The 18,154-nt window shown below is 33.0% G+C and overlaps 1 protein-coding gene across 1 annotated transcript; it reads left to right on the plus strand.

The window, feature by feature from the left end:
* The first annotated feature begins 14,641 nt into the window (after positions 1 to 14,641).
* Positions 14,642 to 16,660, plus strand: LOC148229868 (uncharacterized). The gene is made up of 5 exons (XM_088197941.1): positions 14,642 to 14,753; positions 15,006 to 15,070; positions 15,129 to 15,204; positions 15,267 to 15,349; positions 15,440 to 16,660. The coding sequence occupies exons 1-5, from the start codon at positions 14,726 to 14,728 to the stop codon at positions 16,514 to 16,516; spliced, it is 1,329 nt and encodes a 442-aa protein (XP_088054067.1). The 5' UTR covers positions 14,642 to 14,725; the 3' UTR covers positions 16,517 to 16,660.
* Positions 16,661 to 18,154: the final 1,494 nt, after the last annotated feature.

The following is an 18,154-nucleotide window of genomic DNA, read 5'->3' on the forward strand; positions in this document are numbered from 1 at the left end:
ACATCTGTTAACCAACATTAAATAGTTTATAGGTAATCTTCTATACTTCTTATCAATTTCTCTACAATATTTTTTTTTTAAATTCGTTCATTTCAATAATATAAATAATTTTACATACACACAATTATATATAATATACATGTTACTGGTTTATAACCATTTTGATTTTAAAATTAAAAAAACAAAATGTTTGTGTTTCAAAACCTTGCACAATTTAAGCGAAAGAAAAAGAAAAATACAGGAAATAAAAACAATAAAGTAAGTGATAATTTAAGTACATTTAATTGGAGAACTGTAATTATTGATAAATTGCAATTGTGACATTCTCTATATGTGGGTAATCATACGTGTACAACAAATATAGTATTGGCCTTAGAACACTTTCTTGTGGGACTCCAGCTTATTTTGTTTAATACTTAATAATCTGTTGCAAATGTACGATTCAAGTAATTCTACTAATTGCTTCGGTAGCATACTGTTTAGTTTTTGAATTACGCTTCTGTGATATACTTTATCAAAAGCTTGAGCTACATCTAAGAAAATAGCTGAACAAGTATATTTTTATTTTAGCGCTTTTTTTCTATTAAATCAGTGATGCGATGCACCTCATCGATTGTAGAATGTAAATTTCAGAACCCAAACTGAAGGTCAGGAATTGCTTATTTTCGTCTCTATTATGGGTTTCATTCTTTTCAACAGAAGGTTTTCGAATACTTTAGATATTATTGATAGCAATGATATAGGTCTGTACGGTTTTGGGAATCATGATTACTTCTGCTATATTCCAGGCACTGGGTACATGTTTTAATCTAAGCACAGCGTTAATTAAATATCATTTTTTGGAAGCTTCCTCCGATTAAGTCGAATCCGGGTGCTTTATTTGAATTAATATTAGTTATTATTTAACAAAGTTAAAAACCGATTTAAAATACGAAATATTCAATGCATCGTTACTTTTAAGATATATTTTTTTTTAATTACATGAATGTGCTGTTTTTAATATATTAACTTGTTTTCTTAGAAATGTATAATGTGATTATTAATTTTAGTAGTCGTGAAGTTGTTGATCAAAAATTAAATATAAAATACACAAAATGTTTATGAATACATATATTATCATAAGACTAGATTAAACATAAATTATGCTTATATTCATTGCCATTAATGCTAGATAAAATAATTTTCTAAAAAATGTTGAAATAACCTTAAGACACACGCACACATAAATAATATTTATAAAACCCATTTTTTTATTATCTATATACGTTTTCTAGTTTATAGTTTAAGGAACATGCTAAATGAAAAGTCAATTGTAAATATTAAATTTCTATTCAATAAATATGAAACTAGGCCTGCAGAAGATTTATTTCCTCTGTTAAATTTGGTACAAATTCGTTGAAATATCCTGCTTTTAAAAAAATAATGAACTATAAAGATAAATCAGAAATTAATATTAATAACCATATAATTTATTTTTCATGTATTTATCTACAAATAACAATGCGCAATTTCAAAGATTTGATTCTTCATCCTTAAAAATTTACTTATCAGTTGTTATTGCGTTCCTATTAATGGCGCGCAATTTGAATGAGTGAATCCTTTACTGTCATGACTCACTGCGATTTATATCAATGTTCTTCGTTGTTTTCTTCGGTTAAAATAGGATTCCGAAAACGCGAACGTGTCGTTCGACCGTGACACACTTGTCTACCCTATTGGACTTGCAAGGCGAGTTACATTCTTGACCGTTAAGTGTTCTCTCGTACGAAAGCGAAATTTAACCAAACGCATCGAATGCACAATAATCAAATTGCATATAGACATGCAAAAATGAATCACGCCCTTCATCGTAACACCAATATAATTGATGATAAACGGAATTTCCAAGAGTGCGTGCAAGAACTGTTCTTAATGCATTGCGTTATGTTGATGGAAGACATCGTAAAATAATAAGATTATGACGCAATTACGATTGAAAAGATTTGTACACGTCTTTAATATTTTTTTCAATTGTTACAAAAACTTTAAGCAAGATGTAAAACGAAAAATAGGAGTTCTAGTCGTATTAAAAATCGGGCTAAACTTTTGGAATACGGGATTTTGTGTATCTTCACTTGGTCGGAAGTGAAGTGGTAGTTTTGTAGCAAAACGTCAATTGGTGAGGGGGCAGGTAGGGCATTTGCCCCCCCTTGATTGAGAAAGAAAGATGCATGTCATTTAATGAAATACTATGAATCTTAATTAAATAGAAATATTAAAAAAACGATACATTGTCTGGAAAAATTTGGCCCCCTCTCTATAAAAAGCTAAAAAGACGTTCCTGATTATAAATAAAATAAAAACAGTCTCGAATATATGCCAAAAATAATTTTAAAATATGTCATTTCAGTGAAATCATATTGGAACACATTTTCTCCGGTAGATATGTATATATTATACAATATATATTTTTTTACCAGTGAAAATATAGTCTATCTGGCAGGTGTTAATAAAATTATATGGTTTCAACTGTTCCATAGGTAGTAATATATGCAATATATAAATGTTACATTGAATATGTATTTTTTAGTAAAGTTATAATTTCACTAGCGAAGTCCAAATACAATTTCACCAGAATATACAGTTTAACTGAGAGGCGCTATTGATTCTGCTCTAAAATATCTATGAAACTGTTGCGAAACGTCCATTTGCTGTTCAAACCCATACCTAACCTACGTGAATTAACGTAATCCAACGTAATGAAAGTTGTATTACTAACTATAGTCTGAGGACTTTCATTACTAACTAAGCCAACTCAATTTTCATGGGAAAATAAGCGGATGAAGATGTACAAAAAGATCCATAATGTTTTAAAAATATTATAGCTATGCTTTCCGATATTACTACTGACTTTTCACATAAGAGTGTTGATCAAAGTATATTCAAACCGAATTTTGGTCAACAATTATCACTTCTCAGAAGGCTAAAATTCACGTCAAAAGCAATAAATTCGTGGGAACGCTCGTTAACGGTCAAAGTAATTTTTCTGTATTGTGCTTAACTATGTTACAAAATTTAACGTATGATAAATTAATGAGCCAATATTGTCACTCACTAAATTATGATACTTTTATAGCATTTTTTATCATCTATTATGTATTACGAGTATCTCAATTTCTGTTTCATTGCTAAAATCTTTCACAGAAGTTAGACTATTATAATTTCTTATCGTCTACATCAGTGGTGTCAAACTCGCGACCCGCAAGGCCTTAGAATGCCCGCGTTTTAAACATTGAAGTTGATTTTACTAATATATATATATATATATATATATATATATATATATATTTGACATTACACACCTTTTCACTACCTATAACCAAAATAAGAAAAAAACGAAACGATACTTAAGAAAGGTTGTAATTAGGCATTATGTTTTCTCTATGTTTTTCAGTTCTTGAGAAATGAAAATTCGCATATTCACTTATCGATTTTGAGAAATTTTGATTATATATTACTAATGAGTAGATAAATTTTCTTTATATTACTAATGAGTAGATAAATGGATAATCGTCAAAGAGAACAAATTTCAATCCATTGATGACTTATTATAATGACCAGAACGGATCGCTTCATAAGATTCTCATGTCGTCTGGACGAAGTACCGTTACACGAAATAGCATGCTTTATCTCTTTCTTCGTTGCGTGCGACACCCCTCCTACTTTTATTTCTAGGGGATTGGCGTCAGTTCTGGATTGTTAAATGAATAAATTTTATTAACCTACAGTACCACTAATTTCACTATATAATTTTGCTACTTATGTATCTGATTTTTTTAATTTTGCGCAGAATTTCAAAGATCTTTTAAATAAATATAATTATTATAGTCATTATTAAATGTGTTCCTACTATTGTTGTTTCCAAAAGCAATAAAATATTTGTATTTATTATAAGAAAAGAGCATTATTATATAATAAAAATAAAATGGTGAATATTTCTTTAGAAGCGCAGGGTAACACCCCCACGGTGTATGGCTGAGAGGCAAATAGTAGTGGATTCTAATAAGAATGTAACGGTAAACCGTCGAGCTCGATAGGGAATCTTATGATGCGAACGGATCAATCTACTTCGCTTGATTTCAAAGCGTCAAGTTACGAAAGAATTTCGGGCTCTTATATTTTACCCGAAATGAAAAGAAATTGTCAATATAGCATTTAAAATCAGCACTGAAGAGAACATTATCTCAGAAAATTACACCCGATATTACTGAAATAATTTCTGGCAAAATATGTTAGGTTTCGAGCAAAAAAATCGTTTTTTTTTTAATTTTTCGTCATTTATTTTGAAAAAATTATATTTTTTTAAAAATGTATAATACATTTTTTTGCGGTATTTTTTATCTGCGGCCCATATTCGTGTGCAAGTTTGACACCACTGATCACTTTCAAATAAATTACATGTTATACAAAATAGTAATACCAATACACAACATACCAACAATAACCCCCCCAAATATGCATGAACGGACACAAAATTAAATTCGAACTAAAAGCCCGCTATCTGGGGATGATAATATCCAGGAACTTTGACCCATGCGTTCACCTGAGAATGGCAGGAATGAAAAGTAGAAATGCAATGTGCAGGCTGCATCGCCTAGGCGGAAAACACTGGGGCCTTAACTTCAGGGCGAAGGTGATAATGTACAAAGCCATTTTCGTCTCGATAATCACGTACGCGGCAAGTGCGTGGGCCGAAAGATCTTCCCGCGGACTACCGAACACCATCCTGCTGAGAACTCAGACGTCGCCGCTGAGGCTCCTCACGTCGTCCTACAATACAGCTCCGATTTCGGCAATGTGCGTGATGGCCGGCGTCGAACCCATCGATTTAACTGCCCAGATGAGAGCCGCGGTCCACCACCTCGGAAGAGGCCGCTCGGCCTCAATAGCGGGCAAGAGGCTCTTCCCTCCAGTGGGAGAGCCTAGCCCAAGTGCCGCTCTGATGACTATCCGGCGCGTCACTCGCGCTGCGGTGCTAGAAGAGTGGCAAAAACGCTGGAACGAGTCCGCAACGGGACTACTGACCAAAAAGTTCCTCCCCCTGATCTCAGGGAGACTCGAGCTCAGGTGGTTCCGTTGTGGATTCCACACCTCACAGTTCATGACCGGCCACGGAGCTTTCCGGGCCTATCATGAACGTTTTTGTTTAAGAGACCGCTCCGACTGCCCCTGCGGCCACGAACTACAGACGTCCGAACACATACTATGGGACTGCCCAATGATGGACGAGGAGAGAGCAGTCCTACACTCCAACCTCGAAATCGAGGGCGATGGCCCTCCACAACACAGACATCTCGTGGCCACGAAGGGAAATCTTCTGGCGTTCGAGAGATACTGCGCCGCATATGGCGCCCGCACAGACGTCCGTCCTCAATAGGACCACCTATTAGCCCCTTAAGGGCCACCCGCGAGCTCTCTTCTCTCATCGGAGTGAGCTAGGCAGCAGGAAAAAAAAAATAAGAAAGAGGAAATAAATAAAACAAGCACAAAGGATGAGTTGATGAAATAAATATTTTTCTTTCCAGGATGCGTAAAATCATTTCTCTCCCGTAGAGACCCCAGGTACGCGGAGCGCGACTGCCCGCATACCTTCCCTCCCCCCACATCCCCTATCCAACCTCCGTCTCCAAAAAAGATAGTGATGCCGGAGACCATCAGTAGATAAATCGCGACGGTCTACCCGTCCAGGTCGTTCACGTGACGACCTAGGAAGGAGGCCTGGTCTAGCGCCTGTATGCGCAGTATGCAGGCGCGAAAGCCAGGCTAGGTACATCCGGTCGCTCATGGGCCGAAACTCCTGAGCCTGATGCGACCGTGGAAGGAGGGCGTGGGCCCATGGACCTTCCACATACCAACAATAAAGATATTTAAACACCACTTCTATTGTCGATATCGAATATAATGAAGGGTGCGATTTCATCGCTGAACTGCTCTTATAATAATTTTAAAATCATTATTATGATAAAACATCTGATTACAGTGATATAATTCAGATAATTCGCCACATGAGTTTCCGCAGTTGTCACAATACAAAACGTGTAAAATTGCGAATCATTTCAAGGATCAACCGCAAAAATAGCAGAACGAACAGAAGTCCACAACTTCACTTTTTTATAATTCTGCTGAATTACGACAGAGTTCATGAACCAGAGTCTCCGTTCCGCCAAGGTGAAGATCGATGAGACATTATTCGATTAGATTGTGACGTCAAATTTGCTTCAAAAAGTTATGAGATCATTATTTTATATTGTCAATTAAAAATTTGACAACGGGTAAATACATTCAATATATGGGGAAAATACTAAAAATATATGCGTAAGGACAGTGAGTTGCGAATTACTAAATTAAACAAAAAGTTTTTTATGTATTATTTCTTGTTATGGTTCGAGAGCTTATACTTCTTGCTAGGTAGCGAAATAAAATATAGAAGTGGGCAATTTAAAACAAATTCTTAATACATATATATATAATACAAATAATTCATGATTATATACGAGAGATATATTTAAAATAATCTTTACCTAATATCTGATTAAAAAATCGGCAAATAGAAAACACCACATCTAATTCATTTCACAATAAAACTATATTTAATAAGCTTGTAATTTAAAAATTGTTTTTTCATTAGATTAAAACTAAAATTTTACTAAAATTTTAATAGAATTTACAATTTTGTTTAATACACATTCAAATAAACAACTCAGATTAACCTTGGCACAAAATTATCCAATAATTAGTATCATAGTTGTCTAATAATTTATATACATACTTTTTATGTATATTATTGTTGATTTATGGAGTTTATATCAAGCGTCTGGATAAATATAATACTAAAAAATATATAAATGTAGTAAAAAAATAAAAAAAATATTTTATATTTCATATAAAATACTGCTAATATCCTAACTTTATCCATTCCTGATTTGTGGAGATGTACAAATGGCCCCCTGATTCACAAGAAGGGTAATAGTCCAGTCAAATAAGGCGAAATAAAGGCTAAACCTCGGAATGAAAGATAACAAGCTGAAATTTTGCACAGACTTTCATATTGATGTTCTAAGGACAGGGTGAAAAGTCTCATAAAATATCGTGTCTGCTAATCAAGATATCAAAGGTCAAAGGTCACAAAATTTGTTTTTTTGCAAATATCTCGCATTTTATGCGTCGCACGTCATTAGATGCTTTACAAAACTTGTAAAGCATAAAATTTTCTACAAGTATGGTTATAATATTTGTTTTGTATCCTTAACCGTTTTTGAGATATAGCGCGAAGAGTGGGAGGCGTACATCCGTTTATAGAATCTAGCGAGTATTTCTACCTGCTTAACTTGGTATAAGCTTTGAAAAAGTAATATCGTGAAAAAAGTGGTCTTGGCAAGTCGTTTGAACCATAATTTTATTACTTTTTTTATTGTATTATTAGGAATTATGAATGAAATATTGCTCGACTAGAAATTTGTGCGAAAAAATTGAAAGAGTTGAGAGATGTCCTTACGGAGTATGTACCAGATGATAAGAAGATCATTTCCAAATTAAGAGAAAAATATTTAACTGACATTATAATTACAACGAAGATTGGATCATTCCCTATTTTTTCTTTTCGCGATGCTCAAGCTTAAATTTTATCCATAGCTTGGTATGAAAATAAAAAAGGCACTTCGGAAGAAGAACACTTGCACGTAGTGGAAGCTGCTGCGGCGATTATTAGAGAAGATATTCGATCTTCTGTTGTTGAGACCAAGTCCTATCCGCCCCCGAGTAAAATATTAATGAAGAAATTACGAAAACTTTATTACATTTTCTGCAAGAAGTTATTATAAAGAACAGAAAAGGAAAGACGGGGCATTTTAAAACGAAATACACAGCTATAAGTCATGCTATAATGACTTCCATACGAAAACGGTCCTTTTCTTCGCAGTTATTAATAGGCCTATCTGTATTTATTCATAGAAGAAATACAGAAAGGCCAAACATCCAAAAAGACTTTTGGATGTTTTGTCAAGTTTAGGTTTTTTCGCTTCATATAGTGATACTGTAAAATGTTAAATTTCAGCTGTTTATCACCCACAGCCTCGTAATCAACCATCAGAGTCAAGTGCCTTAGTACTGTATGCAGCGGATAATGCAGAAAAATATTTATACTCTTGATGGCTATAATACTGTTCATATAAAGGGAATGATAAAAATAATAACTTCAAAATCTGAAGTTACATCCGATGACCGCATAAAGAAATTTACAACAAAACCAAGTGCAAAGGAGTTAGCAGCACTATCACATATACCCCTTCTAGTGTATGAAAATCATGTCGTACACGGATTGAGCAAGAGATTCAAGTTCAAAATTTTAATGATGTAGAAGAACTAACCGAATAAATATTTAATGTAGTTGATTTGTTGTGGATGTACGGAAAGTGGAAAAATATCTAACCGTTGCCAGGGTGGAATGGATTTATTGAACAACTTACAAAAACAATGAGAACTTTGTAACTTCTCGGATTCTGTTTCTTACTTTTATTCATCATCCTGCGAGTAATATGGACACAATTTACAACACATTACAGTGTACTACAAACACTGCCAAGAAACATGAACAAAGAACATGCTTAATAACTTTTGATCAGCCGTTGTACATAAAAGCACGTGAAATCGTAGCAGCTCAGATGCTAACTCAGACTTGTCCAGAGTAGTTGTGAAACTAGGAGGCTTTCATTGCTTATGTCTTTTATTGGATGCATAGGGTATATAATGAATGGAAGCTGAATCAAGGAAGCTCTCAGTACAATTTATGCTTCGAATTCTGTCGACAAAATGTTGGATGGTCACGCTTTTGCAAGAAGTATCAGAGGCCATACGCTATTACTTTTTGCATTATCGATGATGATTTTTGAAGATATGGAGATTGAAAGTTATAATGCTTTAGATGGGTTCATTCAGCAGATAACAATTTGCGATGTTTCCTATGAAACTGTGGAAAAATGTGCAGGTAGCTCTGGCTCCGTAGTTCACATAGCGTTATCCTATAAACGGATGCGCGCTTCCCACTCCCCGCGCTATATCTCGAAAACCATTAACCATACGAAGAAATAATTTAAAACAAACTTGTAGAAAATTTTATTTTCTATAAGTTTTGTAAAACATCTAATGACATGCAACGCAAAGGAGGCGAGATATTTGCAAAAAAACGATTTTTATGACCTTTGACCTTTAATATCTTGATTAGCAGACACGATATCTTATGAGACTTTTCACCCTATCTTTAGAACGCCAAAACAAAGGTCTGTGCAAAATTTCAGCTTGTTATCTTTCATTCCGAGGTTAAACCCTTATTTGACTGGACTATTAATAATATAATCATTCATAAGGCATTGGTATTTGCATTCTTAATTTTCTGTCTACCGGCAAATGTTGGAGAAAGTTGAAATAAAATATTTGATAATCGTAATAACTAAGTCGGTCATATCACTTATATTGTCAAACAATGTCTTCGGAGTGTTAATCGTAAACCCTGTCCCTTTTAATACTACCTGCTCTGAATGCAGCTGTGAATTTGGCGTGAACTTATTTTATTTAAACTGAAGTGGGTGTAAGTCATTAAAAAATATTTAATGAGAATTCTCAAATAATTCCCAATTCTCAAATAATAGCTATCAAAATGCATATAAAACTTTTGTTATTATGTTATGTGATTTTGCAAAGGAAAGTGGCGTTAGCATCTAACAGTTACATAAATAAAAAAAATACGATAGCACCCGACAGTTATATATAAATAAGATTAAAGCTTCCAATAAATTAACGATGATTTATAAGATAGATAAAAAAATTATCAGTCTTTTCTATCTTGGAAAAACTATTTAAAGTAAATGACTCGTCAAATACCGCATTAAATAAAATATATCAATAAAATTTATATCAACCATGACCGACCTTCACACCGCTTGCTCAACATAGGTTTTATCAATGATTCACTAATCAACTTTACTGCAAATGCACAAAAATACGATACTGCTGGAGGTCACTTTTCATTCGTCATATTATATATGATTTTTATATAAATCTGACGACAAGATTCTGAAGAAATCGTGATTTATTTAATAAATTATGTGATGGCAGAGTATGTTATATGACACATAGTAATAAACTTTATTACTTCCTTAATACTCTTATAAATCTATTGTATAATGTAGATACAATTTAGGGCTCAAACACGGCTTCAATAGGGGGCAACATAGAATGTTTAATATTTATTAAAATGCACTAATTTATAATCGAATTAGTTTTGTATCATTCATACGTGCTAATTTAAAGCAGAATATATTTTATAAATCATGTATAATTAGCATCCTAATATCATAGCAAAGAAGCGTTATCAAATAAGCAGGTAGCAAAGACAACTCCGAAACAGTTTATATCGTCTGTTTGTTGAGACATTTATGGAATAATTATTTTTTTTTGAGCAAACATTTTTATGCCACCATTGTGCATACTACATTATATTGTTGTGAATGATACAATTTGTATCGCACGTTACTATACGATCGAGAAACTGATTGTTTCTGTTGCGTAAAAGAAGCACAAAACAATCTTCATAACTTTTTCATTTACTTTCATTTACTTGTTCTGTATCTATTTATCAAGTTTTTTTTATTTTAATCGATTTGATCGATTTACTGAAAACGTTCTTTAAGAATGACAAATATATTATCTTAAATTAAATTAATTATTATGTGTTATTACAATTTTTACAAATATTGATTTTACACCTACTATTCTTACTAATTCCGTTTCTCGTCCTTAGATTTATTAAATCCATTTACACGATATTCAGTTAAAATTCTTTACACGATTTCAACATTGATACTGCTAATTTTACCAGGGGCGTATATTCAGGGTGTGCTAGGTGTGCGGCGCACACCCGCAAAACCATCTAAAATATAAATTTAGAAATTTAGAAAATTTAGGGCATAAAGCGACATCATTTTGCATACAGTAATATGCAAAATTATAAAATTTTAATATGCAGTGTATAGTATGCATTGGTATTTGTCATTCGCTCTGAAAGTTTCCGCGCGAGCGACACGCTATGTATTACACATCTGGCGCGCCGGCTTTGGGTGCGGCGGCTGACTAAAGTAAATTGTTCCGAGATTTAACGGCTGAAGTCGATCTGTCGGCTGGCAGCGCTCAGTAGTAAAATTGGTCTCGAATTTGGTGCGCGTACTTCAAAAACTCTAGCGTCCGTCGCTGCTTTTTTATTACATTATATCACAATAACAGGTCACTCATTTTTTAAATTTTGGAGTAAAATAGTTTATTATCTTATTTACATATGATCAATATTTAATTTTCTATTTTAGATTATATTTTTTTATTTACCCCAAAAATGATGAAGAATACTGTTGAAGATATTTTGAATAATCCATTTTCAAAAAGAAGTTATGAAATTAAATTGAAGATAATCAAAATTGGCAAACCACGTCCACCTCTTCCCGATTTATTTATGGTTTGCAAGCCAAAGTACTCGAAGTTTATCCATTGGCCATTTTTACACACTGCTATGCTCATATGTTGAATTTAACATTACAACATGGTCTTTCCAATATAAAAGTGTGCAAATCATTCTTTCAAACTTTAAATGGATTGTCTGCAATCTTTTCGAAATCTTCCAAACGAATAAATGCTTTACAAGAGTTTGTAGGTAGAAGACTTCCTTCTGTTACACCTACTAGATGGAATTACACATCACGGTTAAGTAACACAGTGCAAAAATACAGAAATTAATTTACGGACTTTTTTCGAGACGTCGTGAAAAATTGTGAACTATGGGACCCCGACACTGTAATAAAAGCACGAGGTTTTCGCTTAGCTTTTTGGAAGATTTTGAAACAAGAAAACTTCTCCACATATTTTCAAACCTTTTTGGAAAAACTGATGTGTTATACAACATTTTACAATCCAAATCTTTTGACATATTATATTGCTGTAAGAAAGTTACCGAAATTTTGCAACAACTCAGACAGGAAAATAATTATGAAACATTATGGGATTCTTATGTAACGGAAGAAAATTATCCAAGACTGAGTAATGATTTGCTTGTTGAAGAAAAGCACGCGTTTTGCCAACTATTTAATACAATAGTTGATAATATATGTAAGCAAATTGAAAACCGTTTTTCTTCAATGTCCAAATTGGAATATTTTCACCTTCTGGAGAAAGAAAAATATGAGCAATATAAAGGAAAATTTCCAAATGAATTACTTACCAAACTACAACAATTCTATGGAACATTATTTGATTATATAAGTTTAAAAAATGAGCTTGCTGCTCTTTATCATTTGCCTGCATTTGCAGAGAAATCTGTTCACGAGCTTGTACAATTTATGAACACAAATAATCTTGAGTCAGGTTTTCAGGAAATAGATAAATTAGGCAAACTAATATTAACTCCTGCAAGCAGTACTGCTTCAGCAGAACGTTCATTTTCTGCTCTGAAACGAATTAATAATTGTTATCGAAGTACCCAAGGCCAAGAAAGGCTATGTGGCCTTAGCTTGATTTCAATAGAAAAAGGGATCCTTATGGATATTAAAAAGAAGAGCACTTTTTATGACAGCGTGATAGAAAAATTTATGATCAAAGAAAGAAGATTAGATTTTATATATAAATAATTATAATTTTATGTTTATTGGAAATTTGATATTTTTATATAATAATATTTTAGATTAGGTTTGATGTTTATTTATTTATTTATATATGGGAAAAAGCTGTAAGGCAGTTTAGGCATGCCAAAACCTCGGCTAATAAAAATGAAAAAATGTACGTTTTTTTTATTTTTTATAGCACACCCAATATTAACACCCACCGTACGCCACTGAATTTTACATATATTATGATTATAAATTAATATGCAATACAATACGTAAACTACGTAATATCGGAATTCCGGTGCAGCAAACAAGCAGAATCTCTACAAGGTTCCTCAATAATCACATATCACTATCGTATTCCAATCAAAGACCCAAGGAGAAAATGTCATCCGATTCGAGGTAACTTGCGTCAGTGACTAACAAATTTCTGGTCAGCTGATCTGTCAATTCGTATGCAACCATTCAATGCAGTTTTTCCATCTACCCATCCTTCCATCCATCCATCCCGTTATCACATTTGTTTTTTGCCAACCAAACGAACACTTGCGCGCCTTTGGATGATTTCTCTTGGGTGTGAGAGAAGCAGGAAGTTGATGTTGATTTTTTAAATAAAATATTCTTCTCTGATGAGGCACATTCCCACCTCTCTGGGTATATTAATAAACAATAAGGAAAAAAATTATTTACGAGAGAGAATAACATGTTCAAAAAGTAACTGCTTGGTGCGTATTGTGGTCAGGCGGCGTCATTGGGTCTTACTTTTTTTGAAAACGATGAAGATCGAGCTGTAACAGTCGACGGTGAGCGCTATAGACGCATGAAAATTGATTATTATGGCACAAATTGAATATATTTATGTGAAAAACATGTGGTTCAAACAAGACGGTGCAACTTGCCACACATCGGGTGCAACGTTGAATGTTTTGCGTTTAAAGTTCCCAGATCGCATTATTTCACGTTTTGGTTACGTCAACTAGCTGCCAAGATCCAAGATCAAGTTGGATTTATTTTTGTGTTGTGCGATTACGCTAAGATCGTGTTCACGCCGACAAACCCGAATAGTTTGAGCACCTAAAAACCAACATCTGCCAAATTCTAGCCGAGATACCGCCCGAAATCTACGAAAAAGTCATTAAAGGGATCGGCTGGTTCAAATGATTCAGAGACGGTCATTTATTTGATACTATTTTTCATAATTAATGAAAAACATCAAATGATCGATTAACAAAATAAAATCCGAAAATATCCTTAAATTTATGTGTTTTTTAAAAAAGTTCGGAAACTAAAGTTGGATCACCTATTACTTTACGACATTTTTTTGTGAAACACAAAAAGGCATAAGATATTTTAAAGCAAATTATAAAGTTGAAAATATTTTTTAGTGAATGTGTGGTGACGATTGGCAATTAGATACAGGTTGGCTGCTGCTGCAGTTGTAAGATTTGTTTTACTGGTAAGCGGTTTCCATCAATTATGTTACAGTTTTCGTGAAGTCTTAACTTCCCCCCTCCCCTTCTATGTTACAAAGTGGCACACCATGCCAGACCCCCTTCTCCCGTACGCCATGTCACAGAAGCAAAATATTTTAGTTAAAATTTTAATTAAAAATACATTAGGCTTCCTTATAAACGAATTCAAATTCGTGATGTCACATTTTTTTAAATATCCCCTAGCTTCCCTTAATCGGATCTTTACAATTTTATCATTTTTTACCATTAACACATAAAAATGTTCTCTTATAATAAATAATATTATTTTAACAGCAGAAAAAAATATTTTATAAAATAATTTATTTTTTATTAAAATCTAAAATGATTATATAGTTATAATTTAACAAATCATATGGTAATATATTTCTATACATAAATCGGAATCTGTTTTCGAACACGAACTGCTATGATTATTGCCTGTATTGAAAACCTCACTTATGCTCGCGCATGCGCGTTAAAAGAGTCTTTGTGTGAAGAAAGTAATAAGAGGAACACTATACTTCAAACGCACGCTTTTGAAACCTGTCAACGGCAATCGACCGAGTTGTTGCAATGGCGTTATTGCAGTTTGTCAAAATCGGTATTATGTCGATTAATTCTTAATATTATTTATGATCTGTATGCGAAAACACAATCTAGGTTCTAGACTGACACTAATACCATTGAAATAGTATCAACAAATACAAATCCTAAGAAAAACACATCACATGTATTCACTTAAAATGTGTATGAGTGTAGGAAGGGTGATGGGTGTATTTTTTATTATTTATATATTTAGTTAGAGAAGCTCAAATTAGTATTTCCATTTAAATATTAAACTTTATCTTTGCAGAACCTGATATTAAAAATGACAAAGAAACATTTGAAGCTGTTGATCCATTTGCATGTAAAGCTGAGGTAAATAAAATGTAATATGTAACTATGTTGTATGTAATACTAAAAAAATTGTTTTTAGCTAATTGTGAAACAAGAATATGATGACAGAAGTGAAGATACAAGTAGAGACGATGTAGACGACATACTTGAAATAGGTAAGACATATGTATATACTGTATACATACAATTTAAATTATTGATTATTATATACTTTCAGAAACGCACGATGTTAAAGATAATATACGAAAAATTAATACGATCGGTGTGGACACTTTATCTAATCAAATTTCGACTGTTGAGGTGACAATGCAAATAATAGTCAAAAAGTTGTTTTATTTATATTTATTAAAATATATACAACTTATCTTAAAAATAAAATTTTAATTTTAGAAACCAGGGAGAATAAGTTGTGATGAGGTTCAAGATGATTCTTATAAGTTTGAATGTAAAATATGTGGAAAAGCATTCAAATTTAAAAAAGGACTTACTGTACATATGAGAGCTCATAGCGATGCCCGTAACTTTGAATGCGAAAAATGCGGAAAAGCATTCAAATCTAAAAGCACACTTTCCGGACATATGATAACTCATAGCAATGTTCGTGACTTTGAATGTGTGATATGTGGCAAAGCATTCAAAAGTAAAAACGTACTCACAAAGCACACGAAAGCTCATAGCAATGCATCTAATTTTAAATGTGAAATATGCGGTAAAGTATTAAAAAGTATAAAACTACTTTCAAAGCATACAATAGTGCATAGCGATGATCGTGACTTTGATTGTAACGAATGTGGAAAAACATTGCAAAGTAAAAGTAGCCTTTTAATTCATATGATGACTCATAGCGATGCTCGTAACTTTGAATGTGAAATATGTGGAAAAGCACTTAAAACTAAATACATACTCTCAGGACATATGAAATATCATACCGATGCTCGTAACTTTGAATGTGCAATATGTAAAAAAGCATTTATAACTAGAGGCATACTCTTAGAGCATATGAATTCACATAGCGATGTTCGTCACTTTGAATGTGAAACATGTGGTAAGGCATTTAAAACTAAAAAAACACTTTCGAAGCATATGATAGTGCATAGTGACGCTCGAGATTTTGAATGTGACGAATGTGGAAAAACATTCCAAAACAAAAGCAGTCTTTCGAGTCATATGATAACTCACAGCGATGCTCGTACCTTTGAATGTGAAAGATGTGGAAAAGCATACAAAGGTAAAAAATCACTCTCGGTACATATGAAATCTCATAGTGATGCTCGTAACTTTGGATGTGAAAGATGTGGAAAAACATATAAAGGTAAAACATCACTTTCAGTACATATGAAATCTCATAACGATTCTCATACCTTTAGATGTAAAAGATGTGGAAAAGCATTCAAACTTAAAAAAACACTTTTAGTACATATGAAAACTCAGCGATGCTTGTTAAAGTCCCATGGACATATCAAGTAATGCGGTGCTTAATCTTTAGAATGCCATAAAAACCCCTTTAAATGAGCTAGCGATGATGATTTTTTCAAAAACTTATTGAGTTATCTACTGTACATCTTTAAGGATGAATAAATTAAGAAATAAAGTCATTAAATTAAGTATTTATATAAATTTGTTTCATTTTTATATATACTATTATATGCTAGAATTTGCAAAATAGAATATTTTTTGTATAAATAATGATCAACTGAAATCAAGATGGTGAATAATGAGGCTATTTTATAATTCATTCATTTGATGCCACCAATTCTAGATCTAGTTTGATACAATAATCTGATTATGACCGAATTGACCTTACTGTCACTCCGACGAGTTCAAATTTAGACAACAACAACTCGAAAATATGTACAGCTATCAGTTAATAGTTCCACAATTTCTGACCCTCAATATAACAAAAGACTAATTGCGATTTTTAACCGATGTTTGAAAAATAAACACGCGCATGTCGATAAAAATCTAAGTTTTAAAATGTATTTATGTAATAGCTCACCGTTTTCTTAGCCATTAGGGCCAAACGCAGCAGAGAGTTCATAACCATTGGTTTGTTAGCGTTGCGCCGGCATTCCTAACAAGTGCCTTTATTTTTTTTATAACTACACCACTGTGTATACTGTACAAATAAAAGGCTAACTAAATGTAACTTTAAAAATGAGTTTTCGAATGTGAAACGAGTATTTGTGTGAAGGAAGCAATACATATAGGCATACCATATTAATAAAACTAAACTAGGACAGTGAACGCCATGGCTTCCAATTTTTACACACATTCGCGCGTGCTAAAGCCGAGTCACAAGAATAAAGTCATATATGTCGCACGAAAACACGATTGTGTTGTTTTTGCTTCTACCTGCGCTGCAATAATGGTTATTATCGAAAAACTTCAATGAGTGTATGCAGAAATCAATAACAATTTTACACGTATGATATATTATTTAAAAAATGTAATTAAAAACTTTGGGCAGTTTTCTTTGGTTTCGTTCCAAGAATACTATCACTTTCTTATGATGTAGAAGAAGAAGATTAGCAGTTCATTTTAAAATTTCAAAAAGTCATTATGAAAAATTGTGAGAATACCGAATCCAAAGATAGTTTGCTGTTAACTGATACGTCAAAAATTCGTACTGCAATAATTATGTGAATGCATTGTCTACATATACAGGAGTATGCGAGAGAGAAGTGATAAATGCGCGTAAGAATATTAGTTGTCTCGCTTGTTCTTGTTGAAGCGGCAATGCTCATTTTAAGGATTTTCGTCTATGTCACATCCGACTATAAAAATAAATATGTCGTTCTATTTCGCACAAAATAAAATATGTGTAATATCACAGTAACTGATTGTCAACTACTACAATATGACTTTGTGAGTCCAGCGTCTGTGTGTTTTGGATAAAAAGTGGAAGGTATGATGTCAGTGGCGTAGCTAGGGTATTTGCCGCCCAGGGCGATCCTTAAAATTGCCGCCCCCCCATATATTTTTTGCAGGGTCATAAAATCAGCACTTCTTTAAATAATAAATTGGTTATTATTAAGCGCTTGTTATTCGTGGATTTATATATGTTTTAGTGCATTCAGAATCACACTGGACGATCCCATCGCGAAT

Source organism: Plectrocnemia conspersa, unplaced genomic scaffold (genome assembly GCF_051122295.1).
Source record: "Plectrocnemia conspersa isolate PC_06_02 unplaced genomic scaffold, ASM5112229v1 ptg000011l, whole genome shotgun sequence".
Lineage (NCBI taxonomy): Eukaryota > Metazoa > Arthropoda > Insecta > Trichoptera > Polycentropodidae > Plectrocnemia > Plectrocnemia conspersa.